We start from the raw sequence: 14692 nt of genomic DNA, 5'->3' as shown, positions 1-14692 counted from the left end.
TTTTGTTAGCCAACATTAGTGAACAAACAGCATTATGAAGACTGAGGAACACAGCAGACAGAGCAGAGAAAAAGCCGTGGAGAAGTTTGAAACAGCATCCCAAGCGTTCGACGTTTCACTGAGCTCCATTACATTTTTTGGTTCTAACTGGTCGGATTTAAACAGTTGACCTCCAGCAGGGTGATGACTGTTAACATCCAGCCACAGCTACAAAGGAAAGGCTCAAAAATGTATTCATGGGTTAGAGTGACCCAGTCAGAGTCCAGAATTGTTTATTATTGCAAATTTTAGGCTAGCGAAATAAAAAAAAAAAAAAATATGCCTTTCATAACTGGTTTTATGAAACCATTTGTACCATTATGTACCATTTGCTAGATTTGTGTTATTTTGAAAAGATGTGCAAACCTGATAGATCGGGAACATAAACATGTCATACTTTTCAGATGTTTGTTTTAAAATAATTAAATAAAACTACAAATGATTTTATTTTTATTTCATAATTACTTTGATTTAATCTATTTTGTAAAATCCCACTGAAATATAGTGATTTTATAGTTTACTGTACTTTTGCAAGATAGTATTCATGCGTACTTTTCTGCTTACTTTCCTTTTGATACCTTTTTACTTTCCAACCTTTTCTTCCTTTCTCCCTACAAGCCTTCACTCTGACCTAAATTTCTCTCTTCCTGTTTTTCTTTCTTACTTCCTTTCTTCCTACTTTTTTCTTTTTTTCTTCCCACTTGCCTTTACTCCTACCTAATTTTCCTCTGTCCTGCCTGCTTCTCTTACTTACTTCTGTTCTACCCATCTTTCCTTTATACCTATTTTCAATACTTCTTTCCATTCTTCTTCCTTCCTTTCCTCTGTGCTATCCTGAACTTTGATAACCTTTACCTCAATGTAGGCAAATCTACGGTCCATAAAATCTATTTTTCCAATATCGTTGGCCAACAAGTGAGACTGACTGGTGTCAGTGGAAGAATGCGAAGCTGTTGATTACAAATACAGCTTTGAGTACAATGCTGTGTGTTTATAATGAATTATTCAAACCTGTTTTAAATTAGATCCTCAAGATTTAATCATTGTAACTTCCCAAACAACAGATTTGTTATTGCGTTGAACCAAATCATGCCCATTTATCACATTTTCTCATTGGTTTTGTTAGTTTATTCCAGACCTCTTGGTGAAAAACCATTTGATCACAGCCAAATGTGTCAGAAAACACACATTGAAGCAGATGTATTAAAACCAAAGTGGTCCCCTTTAATTCAATCGTCCATTAAACAGCGCCGTAGAAGCTCGGCCCACTGAGCCTCAATCTCATGACTCCTTATGGGCCCCAGCTGTCAGAGCGATTTGGGCAAGTCATGAAGAAGAGCGGGTTGGTGGGACGTAGAGATTGTAAAGAAATAAAATCCTTTTTCTCAGGGCTGAAGCAGCTGGGAACCTTTTTAATAAAAGCCCAATATTTGCTTGGTTCTGGGGAGTGCAGCATTTTTCCTCTCACAGAGTCCTTTGAGCTCCAGTAATTGGGGAAAAAGTGTCACCTCACAAAAATCGTTGGAGATTTTTAACAAGCACACAACCCCTTGTGTAATAAAATCAGAGCCACTTACAAATTTAAAATGTGATTGCCAGGCCTGGTGGCATTTTCCCCAACTTAATGGAAAACAAAGTTTTAGTTCCATACTTGGAAGCATTTTTTTGTGAAATAATTTCTCTTCAAGTTACTATTCTCTTCTTTGACATAGTGAAGGAAGAGTTTAATGTCTAATGTTTTAGTGATTGTTTTATTCTGTTTGAAATAACACTAACTGTTGTTTTCTCTCCTTTAGGACCTCCTGTAAGTATTCCTGCTTTGTTTCTCCACTTGAGAGATCGATGTGAAGGTAAAAACCCAGAAAATATTGATAAATGCATACCACTTGAAAACAAAGACCCCAGAAGAGAAAAGGGTCCATGTCTATGATCCAGTGACTCCTCGCTGTGAAGGAGAGAAACAGCAAAACTCTTCAAGGTCTCTTGCTTGGTTGTGAAGAGGATGGATGAGCACACGCCTGTTTTTGTGCTTAATTCACCTTGAATTCATTTGTTTTCCTTGTGAAGTTGCCGGGCAACATGTCGACAAGCCAAAAATGTACAAAACAGTCCAGCATAAATGCTATGCAGAATATTCCTAAGAGACAAAATATATGCCTGAGCAATGCTCAGATCAGTCTGTCCATCCATCTGTCTGTCTGTGACAGAAGCCATTTTACAGAAGAAACATTGAAATTATATTTGGGGATGTCCAGATGTGTTTTAAAAAGTAACTACTTTTATTAGGAATGTCATATCAGAATTATTTTTTTTGTTTTGGCACCAGCACTGATTCATTTGCTGTGTAACAGTCCAATTAAACATTTAAGTTCTTAATATCAGTGCCATGTTGAAGCTAAGAGAAATCAGTAAAACACTTTTCCAACCAGTAGTAGAAGTGTTGTGATTTTGCCCTGCTCAACTAACTCACCGCTGACAGCATTTTTAATGACAGGACAGATATAAAATGTATTAAGTCAGATTTCAGAGCATTTAAAGTGAAACAGGCTGGAGCAGGTAAGAGTTTAAAGGACTTGGATTTTTGGGAAGACCTCATTAGGTCCACAAAAATATGCACAACCTACAATTTTGCAAGCTGCAGTTTAAAAAATGGACAGGCAAAATATAACTGCACAACTTGCAGATGTTGCATCTAACCTAAAGTTAGACAGTAGACTAGCAGGAGGCTTCAGCATTGTAGCTTACGCTAAACGTTTGATGAAGATTGTTCAAGTATTGGCTCAGGACAATTCTGGTGTTAATTTTTTTTTTTCTATGAGAATTTGGTTTGTTGTGCCCCTTTTGTTGCCTGTTTAACTTTAACATTGTTGACATGTTTCCTTACATCCACTTACATAACCTCTTAGCACCTTTCTTCCACACACAGGCTAATATCTTGAGTCAGCGGCATCCTAGAGAATACTACTGATTAAGTAATTTATCAAGTCAATGGTCCTTGTTGTTTTCTATCTTCTCCTTGTTATTTGGTGTAGAGTTTTCTTTAAACAATACGTTTTGGGAAATGATGGAAAATGTCCTTATGTGAAAAGTCTGTAGAATCACAAAAATCAAGGCTTTGCCTGGTTGTATGGCACAGAAGTTGAAGAAACCTCATTGATTAGTTAATCAGGTAAAATTCTGATAACTGTTTTTTTTATTTTGTTTTTTGAACAAAATAAAGCTCAGGTCTGTTGCATTATGAACCAAATCACAGAGATTATCCAACTAATTAAGTCATATTTACGTTCTCATAAGTCCCATCAAAATAAATGTTGTAGAAAACATCATGTAAGCAATAGTGATAGATCTTGCTTTTCCGTTGGAGACAAAAGTTGTTAGATTATGCTGCATTTTTTAAATTTTATTTAAAAGTTTTAACTCTAACTCTGTACCTTACTGGTGATGAGCCATATGTAGTAAAGGGGCAAACACAAAATCCAGGGTTTTTTTGTAGCAACGCAAATACATGTGATGGCCAGCTGGCAGGAGTGAATAATCATAGTACATAATCAAATTTACTTCTTCATCACTGCCTTCCTCTAATAGGGACCCTTGTTGCTGTCATCTGGGCAGTCTGTTTTATAACATTCCTGCTACCATCATCCATCCCTGGCAGCTCCCAGAACCTGCAGAGATTATCTCACCTCATTACGCAGGCTGCGGATCACAGATTCACTCCTCAGAACAGATGGAAAACTTCAGCGTTTCCCCTAAAGATGAAGAAAAACACATACATGCACACATAAGCAGTAGGGTTGTGACAGCTTGCTTTATAACCAGGTCAAGCGGGCACCGCGTGTGTACATATGTGTGCGTGCCGCTGCTTTCTTTTTTTTTTTTGTACATAGCCCAGAGGCAAGTGTGGCTGAATAGGTATAATAGCGTGTGCCGACTGAGCTGTAAAAGTTGTAAGTTAATCCTCTGAGCCTTCTCAGACACTCGCTCGTGGGGCTCTGGGATATAAGTAAGTGCAGGTGGTCTTGCTTTTCAGCTTCTCTCGCCAGGCCTTATGGCTGACAAATGAAATCATTCTGTGAGATGTCTCGAAGTAGGACAGAAGTCCCAAAATGGTCTGAACCATGTGATTCAAGTAGTTTACCGCCATGCATAGAGGATGATTTATTAAAACAAATAGAATGTGTTCGTAGTGTGAGATTATACATTTAAACCACTTGAGTACCTTGCAGGATTATGTTGTGAACAGCTGGTTGCTCTCTGATATTTTCAATGAAGAGCAAAAAATAGCAATAAATATATAAAGTTGAGAAAATCCATCCATCCATCCATCCATTTTCGGTTCACCCTTGTCCCTAATGGGGTCGGGAGGGTTGCTGGTGCCCATCTCCAGCTACGTTCCGGGCGAGAGGCGGGGTACACCCTGGACAGGTCGCCAGTCTGTCGCAGGGCAGTTGAGAAAATCATTGAATTGAATAATATTGAACGCGAATGTTTTTAGCTAATATATATTAAATAGATCTACTGACAAAAAGTTCACGTTAGATATTCGTAGCAACCCAAGTAATCCACATGCATCGTAAAACTATGTCAAAGTATTCTTTATATTCAAAGTATAATGGTTATTGAGTGGTCTTACTGAAACTGATTACATTTTTAGTTGGAAAAGTGGTTTTTACTAATAAGTTCAAGTTGTTTTTGTTATGGAAAGACGTTGCTAAAGTGTGATCTTTAAGGTTCTGGCAGCCTCTTCCATGCAATCTTCAGTTTATGCTACAGATTTTCAATTCAAGAAGATTCCAGTCAAGTGATTTACGAGGTCATTCTGGCAGCTTTATCACTTTTGCCTAAACAGCAGCTGGGAGTTTTCTTGGCTGTCGGTTTGGGATCACTGTGTAGCTGAAAAATCCTTTAAATACATACTCAGATTTTTTTTCCACGAATGTCCCAGTACTGTTAATCATTCATCCCCTTTGGAGTTACCTGAAGATTCATAGCACCATTTGTTTGAAAGATAGACCAACACGATGATGGACCTTCAGTATTCCGAGCTCAGGAACCAACTTTCTAAAATCCACAAGTACTTGAGGCCCCCTCTGAAAGAGCTTGTAACTGTCTATTTTAAGAGTTCAAACACCAAATATAACTTAATATGCATTTCAATGCATGGTGGGAACCATTTGGGGGCTACTGCAGAAGCAAACATCTAGTTTTCCTTTTTTCTGCTCCGGGGGGCACAGCCAATCAGTGCCAAGGAAAATAAATGACACTCCTAGATTGGCTTGTTTTCAGACATCATCTAATAACATGTCAACTAACATTGCTGTCAGTGTTTCCAGCTTTCCAAGCTGCATTTTCTATTTAATATAGTAAATATGTTCTTCAAAAAACACTGAGAATTAGTGGATTTTTTGCAGATAAATATGAGTTTTGTTCCACAGAAAAATCTGTGAATACTGAACAGACAGAATCTACACTAAATTTTTGGGTTGATGCACCATCCCATTCCTCCTCAAAATACAATATTATGTCAGAAACCATTAAAAAGCACCTGGAGCACAAAAGAACATGCTGTATATGTCCAAAGGCATCAGCATGTTATGATACAATAAGGTCATAATGTTCTGGAACTCTAGGCTCATTGTGAATTGCTTCTTATTCAATATCAGTAACAAGAAATATTCTTATAGGCCATCAATGCTACTATTAATTGGAACTCATAGCCATCAGGTTTGCTTTCTAAATAATGACACATTCAAGATATTATCTTATTATATTATCTTCTATGCTTTGTTGTCACTGATGCAATAAGACAAAATGCTTATTCTGTCTAATTCCATAAAACTCAATTTATGGATTAGTTTGTTTTGATGTATTTGCATTATGTTGATTTCTTGGGCGCCTTCTGACATTTAGAATGATTTTTTTTATTATCATTATTTGCTACGAAAAACATTGAATTGTTCAATTCTTACTTTCCTGTGATAGTCCACTAAGCTAAATTTAGCATGTACAGACAAAATCACCAGGGTGTCATGGTTATGTATTTTTAGAGGCGGTTTTCAAGTAAGCCTGAACTCTGACAGTGGCTTACCCAGCGATAACCAAATCTAAGCGACAGCATTGTGCGTGATCGCATGTGGTTTCTCATTTCGCATGCCCACCCGGGGATTGCAGGGGACACATTGCTATAAATATTCAACAGCTCCAACTTTGACTCAGGAGCACTACGAAAATTGTACACAGTCCTCTGGTCCCTCCAAACAAACCAGCCGCTGTGGAAGACGTCATCACGGATCTGCATGACCTAATTGTTGTTCTTTGAAACTGATAAATGGACAAGAATGCACGGTTGTTAACTTCAGTAGGACTGAACCTCTTTAGAAGCTTAAGTTTCCAGTTACACATGGAGAAGTAATTTGCTTTTGTTTTGATTTCCATTTTATTCCCACAGTTTGAGGACCTCTGTCAGTTTTGCAGCATAGGTTAGTTGTTGGCTGATGCTTTGCTTCATAACTGTTCAACTTCTCTGGTTCGAAGACAATCAGATATTGGTTAAAAGCACAGTCACATAAATTGTACATCTTTTGTCTACTACTAAAACAATTTTGCTGATTAATTTTTCAAATAGAAGTACAGTCTAAAGTATTTAAGAACAAATAAACAAAGGAAAAACAAAAAGTGAAACAAATGTTTTGGGTTTTAAATAGTACTGCTAATAGGAGACATTTGGAATTTATATAAAGTCAAAAACAAGAAATAACAAAAGCTTTCAAAACCATATACAAAAACCACTTTAAAATTCATTGATCAATACCAGATAATATAAATTTTAAATACTCAGCAAACACTTTAGCCAGTTTTAGAGCTATTTTTTAATCTTATAAATGTGGAAGAAGCGAGTGTCCTGCACCCAGGAAACATTCAAGAGGAGAGGAACTGAAAAACTTTCCTTTTCTGAAAAGCTTACCAAAAACGACTCTTGGAAAAATGTTCTTTTGGGTCGATAGGAAAAATAAGCAATTTTAAATTTTGCGAGGCTAGGTCAGTGAGGGCTTTGTGTGTTATTATAGGAATCTGAAATGTATTTTAAAATTAACAAGGAGCCTGTGCAGAGATGTCAAAACTTGAGAAATGTGATCTTTGTTGGCAGAACTTGCTAGAGCTGCGGCTGCAGGGTTCTCAATCAACTGTAGGATGTCAAAGGTCAGCTAGGAGAAAGCCTTGGGAGGAAACGCGAGCTAACAGCAACTCGAGACTCTGATAAGGAGCAGAATCAAGAGCTAATTTCTCTTACCTAAAATGACCCCAACTATTGTCGCTCTTTGAATCAGTTTCACACAGGATGAGAAAATAATTTGCTGCTACTCTCTTACAACCTGACAAACAGGTGCTCCTCTGCTTTTTTCCTTTGTCTTTTGCTCTCTTGCTCCTTCATCGTGCGCTTTAGGTTCGCAGCACATTCTCTTGGCAACCCTTTACTATGAAACCTTTGCACATTAGCATGCTGTTACCACCACAGGTTTCATTCCTGCTCTACAGATTCAAATCCTAGATAACCGAGCAACAACTAATGGACCCTAAAACAGTACAGTACTTCAAGTTGTAATATGCTATTGGTTTGACTGGAAAATGTACTTGAAAATAGTTTCTACAGATAACTTGTATTGTCTCTATGTGAGGCACCCATAGTGCAACACTCAAGCGCCAACTTTCCCAATTGGAATTCCGACTTAAGGGAGCATTGTTCTTATTTTTCCAACTAGAAACTTGGAAAGTCTGAGTTTACAGGGAAAGTACAATAAAATATTGCTGTATTAGTTAAACTTGAGCCTTTGTAAGGCCAGATGCTTCTGATCTTAGTGAAAGTGTTCACATAATTAAGTATAAACAATGACATATTTGAGGTGCAGTTATCAGGGTCCTTTTCTCATCTTTCTGGGAATATGAGAATGGTTCATGTGAAAAAATAAACCTCACCGCTGAATGTGCACACCATTTAGCACCAATCAGGCATAAAACACTGCCCGAGAGACTGCACTCAACTACTCGCTTACACTGACATGTTTTCTCTTCTTTTTTCTTTTTTTTTCTCCCAAGCACAGACTGAAATGTCACATCAAATGAACATTGAACCGAGAAACTAATATACCTTGAAATCTGATTAAAATGGAGAGACTTTTGAAATTGCGACGATGCCGGAATGGAAAAAAAAACAATAAATACTTGTGCCATTTACACCGGCTTCTCAGTTACAATGCAACACAAGCCATCTCTAAAGTTCAGTCATGTTCGCAGTCAGGTAAATAAAGCCGGATATTTCTGCATCTGTATTTGACAAGTAGTTTCCACCTCCCTGCTTCATCAGCTGAGATTCCTGGGATGCAGTTAGAGGATGATCTGTCACGACACATGAATTATGCATCTGCAATACAGCGATTAGAGGAAGTGTGGCAGTGAAGCAGAGGAGCCCAGGCACCCTCAACCCTTCATTCCTCATCTGATATTCACCGCAGCTCCATACCTGTTAATAAAACATCTTTCCAGCAGGACTTTGATCAGTTCTGCTCATCTGCCACTATACTACACCTAGCTAAAGTCAAGGGAGCATCTGCAAACTCAGAAGTTTTGTTGATTTTAGTTTTTTGCCACATTAACAACTTGAAACAGAAAGAGCATGTGTAGATGCAGTTCCCTGAAAAAGTATTTTTTCCCTCTTGAACTTTTTCCACTTGTCTTTTTTTTTTTTTTGGACTTTTTTTTCACAAGCATAATTTGGGAAACTGAGTTGGAAAAGGATTCATGGTTTTCAAAATGATTTATTTTTTTTAATCTATAAACAACGATCATTTTTTAAACCAGGTCCCAGAGTAAAAAACTTTTCAAAATGATGACATCAAACCTCCATCTCTCTCTGTAACTCCCAAGCCCCTTCCACTCACTAACGACAAACATGGTGGTGTTCGGTGTTGTGTTTATGGTGCGACCAATTCTGGCTTTGCTGTGGCTGTTGTAGCTGAACCTACTACTCCTCTTCTTCAAGTCTAAGCTCCAACTTCTTAAAGAGAACCACATGTTCACAATTTGCCATTTACTTCACGAGTTCTTTACACACGCCGGATGTTTTGTGTTCCTCGGCATTGTTATACTGCCACCAATTTGCCCGGCATACTTACTATGGTGTTTTCTGTGGTGTTGCATCCTCTTGTTGGTATGCACGTTTTTCCTAATTATTTACAAAGATGTCCGGTGTTCAAATCCATGTAGACTTAGCCTGAGTTACACACAGGGTGGCTGTTTGCTAATTAACTCACTTTTTTTAGGCAATACGTATCACTTTGCACTAGTGCATCTTTTAAAATTGCAATAAAATCCATGGCTTTGCAAGCCGTTGTACATAACATTAAATAAAGAAGACCAGGAAGACACAGAGGAGACCCTGCTCAAAGCTGAGAGTGAATCTATCTGACGTGACAGCATGTATCTGGGCTTGTAAGGGCAGCGGTGCCCGAGGAAGCTGGCTTGCACTCAGTGTGACCACATTAATAGCTTGACCTTTTTAGCTATGACTTGCCTGCTCAGTCAGTGCCCATCAGCTGTAGCTGTTTTCAGCAAATGATGCTCAGGGTAGTGGTTCACTCACTGGGATGTGAGGCAATCAGCAGGATACTTTTGCTGAGCAGGCTAAATACTCACAGGAGAACTTACACAGTTTAAATTTTATGCTCATTGTAAAAAAAAAAAAAGTTTCACATTTTTTGAATTTACATAAACTTTCCTCCAGCTCACTACATCTAATGATGAGAAATGTAGAGCATTGAGTGTGGTGTTTTAATAGAATGAAGAGAAGACCCGGGCAGGAGTAAAGCACTTTTCCACCTGGAACATTGTACATTCTTCTGAATTTAATTTCCACAACAAGAGCTTTCTGGGTCAGACATTCGCTCGCGTATGACACGGGAACAATTTGAACTTTTTCTGTTTATAGCGTGTTTAAATGCCTCCCCTTTTGAGGGGAGAAGTGACACTTCCCAACAGAAAAACCACGCAGGCTTGATTTACGTTCTGACATTCACTCACACTAGACACGCACACGTATAATCGGTTGCGCTATCGGTTTCATTTTGCTTAGTTCACATTGTCCCCTCTCCCACAGGGACATCCAACACATAACAACAGACAGACACACAGACATGCTCACAAACACACACACACATTAAAGATATTTTATGCCGGCTAATTGTGATACACTGTGAATATGGGAACCAGATGCCATTCCCAAGACAGTTTTCCAGTGTGGTTTTCTTATCCCTGCCTAACCTCTGCGTCCAGATTCCCGCGACGAGCACCAGCCACTTGTGGTCGTCCCCTCCTGCCCATTCTGCTCTGATTACTCACATCCCTGTCCTCCATTAGTTTCCTGCCTTGAAGAGAAAAGTTCCCCCAGGGCCCACACTAATATGACCGAGAGTTCCCATGCAGAACTAACAGATGGAGGTCTACTTAAAGATATGAGGATATCTTTCAGTCTGTTGCAAGTTTACGTGTCTTTGCTTAGATGTGTGTGTTGGAATGACTTTTCCCAGCTCATATGTTGAAGTAATCATGGAGCTTAAAGAAATGTGCCAAGGTTTCGCACTGTGTGTGTTGAAATTATGCAACCATTCAGGTGCAAAAACAGAGGAGGATCCTGGCATCAGGTTAAACAACAGAGGAGGTTCAGAGCAACACAATCAGTGGTGAACTCGTACAGTGGGTCACGAGGTTGTGTACTTTTCTTTGAATTCTTTGGATCATTCGCGTGTCAAGTAGAGATGCACAAGTTGTTTGGGAGGTTTCCAGAACTGGCTGATTTTATAGCTTAACTTATGATTGACAGATCTGGTTTTCTGATTTTAGCTTTAGTCTGTAATGCACCATAGCTAAGGGCTGCATCTTCTGTTCTTTTCTTTTTTGTGTGGGTGTACCTTCTGTTGTCGGTATGGGGATGAAGTTTGTGACTTTCACCCAATGCCTCTAGATTGTTGCATAACTTGCCAAGGTAAGTTAAATTAATGTTGAGGGATTGACACCTAGCTATAAAAACACTTTTTCTTATCTTACAACAGTTGAAGATCAGTCTCATCCTGAACTGGATTATTCTTCACTTTTACAGTTTTAGCTTTGTAGATTTTTTACATTGTTAAAAAACAAAACAAACGGCAACAATTTGCATGTTGATCACTTTCGATTTTATGAAACATGGAAGCTGCAAAAAGACTGGATTGGGTAATTCTACACTGGACAGAAAGATCATGGAAAAATAATACACTCATTTTGTGCATACATGGCAGGAAAGGAGCCAGTGCAGCTTAAAACAGCAGCTTTTTTCCTTTAAAAAAGCTGCTGTTTTAAACTTAAGTTGAGAGACTTACTGTGCCCCTCCACATCATTCACCTCCTGAAGTTAAATACATTTCTATGCCATGTGACAGCACTGGCCTACTCCCTTAGATATGGCCATTTTGTGTGAATATTGCCTTTCTGCTTGATGAGGAAAACAATTGAGCTTTCAGCTGTGAATCTAAAACTACAACAACAATATAAGGCATTCCATAGTTTATAAGCTTCTTTCAGAAAAGATGTAACAGCATATTTATGAAAACACTGCCAAGTTAAGTAATTCTCCAGACTCTTGTAAAATCTAAGCCCATCTTTTCAATTCACTGTATGACAAAAACAATGTACCTCTCAACTGCATAAATTATCTCAATCATAGCTCACCTCTTCCAGATCTTTGCTTTGTCCCTCCTTCCTCTTAAGGATGATCTGCACTCCTCACCTGCCCCCTCTCTATTTATTTGTTTCTTGTCAACACTCAGTGCGTGAAGGATTACTCAGCTTAACTTCCAGTGTACGGGTATATTTATTGATATTGTGTAGTCGTGTGGGAGAGAGCTGTAAAGGTTCTAAAAGCGGTAGTTTTTTTTGGATGGAGCCTTTAGAGATGCCAGTGCCTCAGGGTGAGATGATTGGATCCATGTGGCCAGCAGTTTGGGCTTCAGCAACGGCAGCCTGCCCAGTTGGCCCAGCTTCTACACAGAGGATGTGAGCCCGGTTTGATGGACTGCTGTTCTGGACCCCGAAATGTTTAACTGGTCACTATGATGAAAACTAAGACGACTGCACCCAGACAGAGGTTACATGCTGATCCCCTTGTTACTGACATTTTGTATCTTGTTGTATATTATGTGGATTGCCTCACAAAAAAATGTACAAGCAGCTCTCAGCCAAACCCGAGAGAAATTACTTTGCTCATGTCAACAACAGCTACAGATGTGGATAAGAGCCAGCCCCTCGCCTCCTGTTGAGCTTTCATCCATTATGTTTGCAGTACACTACAGTAGGAGAGGAATGTGAGACAATTTTGATTTGCACTGACTGAAATGGGTTGTTTTGTAACTTGTAATTTGGTATGAGTGGTTTCTGAAATTACACTCCAACAACACCGATGTTGCTAAATACAAATATGTTGGAAATGAGAAATACGAGAAACAGAGCAAATAAAAAAAACAACTTATTGGAGAAACAGAAATTTCATGACATTTTCCATCATTGCTTTAAATACCTTTAAACAGCCACTCAATGACTTTGTGGTTGCTATTTTGGAGAACTAAGCATCTGACAGTAAAAGCTATGGGTGGGTTTTGGTTTGACTCTAATCAACGTTCTCTCCAAAAAAACATCACAAATAATTAGCAGCGCTCACTCGCCTGAACAAAATTTGGCATTTTAAATTTCTTACCATTACAAAAGAGGGCTTTCAAATATTTCTACAACAAAAGTTCCACTTCAGCTCTACAGCAGTAGAAAGCAGAATTTTATTTCATGCGGATGCAAGTATTGATGCGCAGGGAAAACATGGCTTAATGGAAAAACCTTCAATGAAAAGCAGTACACTGCAGCATTTTCTGTAGCTCTTCACCACATATGCACCTATTTTTGATTTTGATTTGTTCTTCTGCACAGAAACTTATCCTCTAGATTTCTTGGCTGCCCTTGAGCAACCAGAAGCTTCTGCTCCCTCCAACTGGTTTATCTAAAGGATTACAATGTAGACACAGGCTAAGCCAGTGATTCTTTATTACTCTGCTCCTTTGTTACCTTGGCAGGTTGTCTGATTTTTGATCGTGGATGATGATCCAGAAGCCATCTTCTGTGTTCTGGTTTAGGTCAAAGTTTTCTTGTCCAGGGTTTTACTGTACATGGTGGTCTGTTCGATGGGAAATCAGTTCACCCTTTGCTTCTGCGTACACCTTGTACCTTAATAGAAAACCAGTCTAAAAGCATAGTGCTCCCTCTCCATGTTTAGCTGTTGATGTTCTTTGGGTGATATTTTCCTTTCCAGCATTTTGGGTTGATCAAAGAGAACTTAATTTTGATCTCATCTGAGAACAATACTGTCCCTAAACCTGTTTTGAATCACATTTAGTTCAGGGGTCTGAAACTCTAATCCAGTGTTCAACTTTTAATTGTGTTCCTGGACAATCTCAACTGACTGAAAGGACAGAATTTCATCCTTGTCATGCATTAAGATGTTCTCTGAGATGGGTTGTTACTTTACATTTCATGCTTCCTATTCTTATGATCACCCTCAACCTTATTGGGCAATATCTTGCAAGAGGCTCCAGATGGAGCACCGTTGTCACTAAGTTTCTTGCTGATGGTCTCGGAGCCCATTCTAACTTGGTGCAGATCTACAATCCTGTCCCATATATGTCCTCTCATATATTTGTGCTCTTGTCTATCGTTGCTGAAAGGTTGGAACAGAAGAAATGTGTGTATCATACACTAACAATCTGGAATCACGAGTGTGATAATTGATTAACTGATTCGACTACATAAGACACAGACACAATCATTCTGTGGGAACCCAAATCGTTGCATGTTGGTTTATTATCAAATACTTTCACCCCATGAGACATTTTTTTAAATTTTATTTTCCTTTGTATTTCATTCCCTAGATTTTTGGGGAGAATATCTGTCATTGTTACAATGAAGCTAAAATTGTGTTGTTTGTAGGTTGACAAGCATGCCTGACTAGAGATTTCTTCTGCTTATAGAAGCTATTCATCAGCTTTGTAAAACAGGCTTTGAGGCTGGATATTGTGTGAAATTTAAAAATGCAGGGGCACTAACAGAAAAAAATCATAAGTAATTTAACTGCAAAGTAATATTAAAAGGGGGTATTGTACAAACCTTTTTACTTTATATCATGCTGTGCTGTTATTCTCTCATCAAAAACATACTTGGAGGGTTTCTTTGACTCTTTCATGAATGTTTGAAAAATTCTTTCAAACATCTTAAGGATGTTAAGATGCTTGACATGTTAACATCAAACATCTTATGACGATATAATGCGTCCTTATTAACCCAAAGATCTGGCTTAGCCCTTTCATGCATGAATTATGATCCTTTGTGTCAGAATTTTTTTTCCATTTTTTAAACATTTTTTCTTAAGGCATAAAAAAAGGTAGGAACATATTTTTGTAAAAATATATTTTTTTTATTTTCTTTTTTTTATGTGATCAATTGTAATTTTCTCCAAATACAAAGTTGTTATTTGAAAAATACATCAGTAGTATTGTTCCTTAGGGGTTATCTGATGTCACAATATTTTT

At 38.3% G+C, this 14692-nt stretch overlaps 1 protein-coding gene across 13 annotated transcripts in view; it reads left to right on the top strand.

Moving 5' to 3' along the window:
• Positions 1–14692, top strand: part of col25a1 (collagen type XXV alpha 1 chain) — a 200886-nt gene that overhangs the window by 108813 nt on the left and 77381 nt on the right. For all 13 annotated transcript variants that reach the window (XM_028038393.1, XM_028038392.1, XM_028038389.1 and 10 more), the window contains exon 4: positions 1836–1843. In XM_028038393.1, the coding sequence (XP_027894194.1) occupies positions 1836–1843 (8 nt within the window). The remainder of the gene's footprint in view (positions 1–1835; positions 1844–14692) is intronic.

Source organism: Xiphophorus couchianus, chromosome 14 (assembly GCF_001444195.1).
Source record: "Xiphophorus couchianus chromosome 14, X_couchianus-1.0, whole genome shotgun sequence".
NCBI lineage: Eukaryota > Metazoa > Chordata > Actinopteri > Cyprinodontiformes > Poeciliidae > Xiphophorus > Xiphophorus couchianus.
Note: the sequence above shows the minus strand (reverse complement) of the source record. Positions and strands in the feature narration are given on the sequence as shown.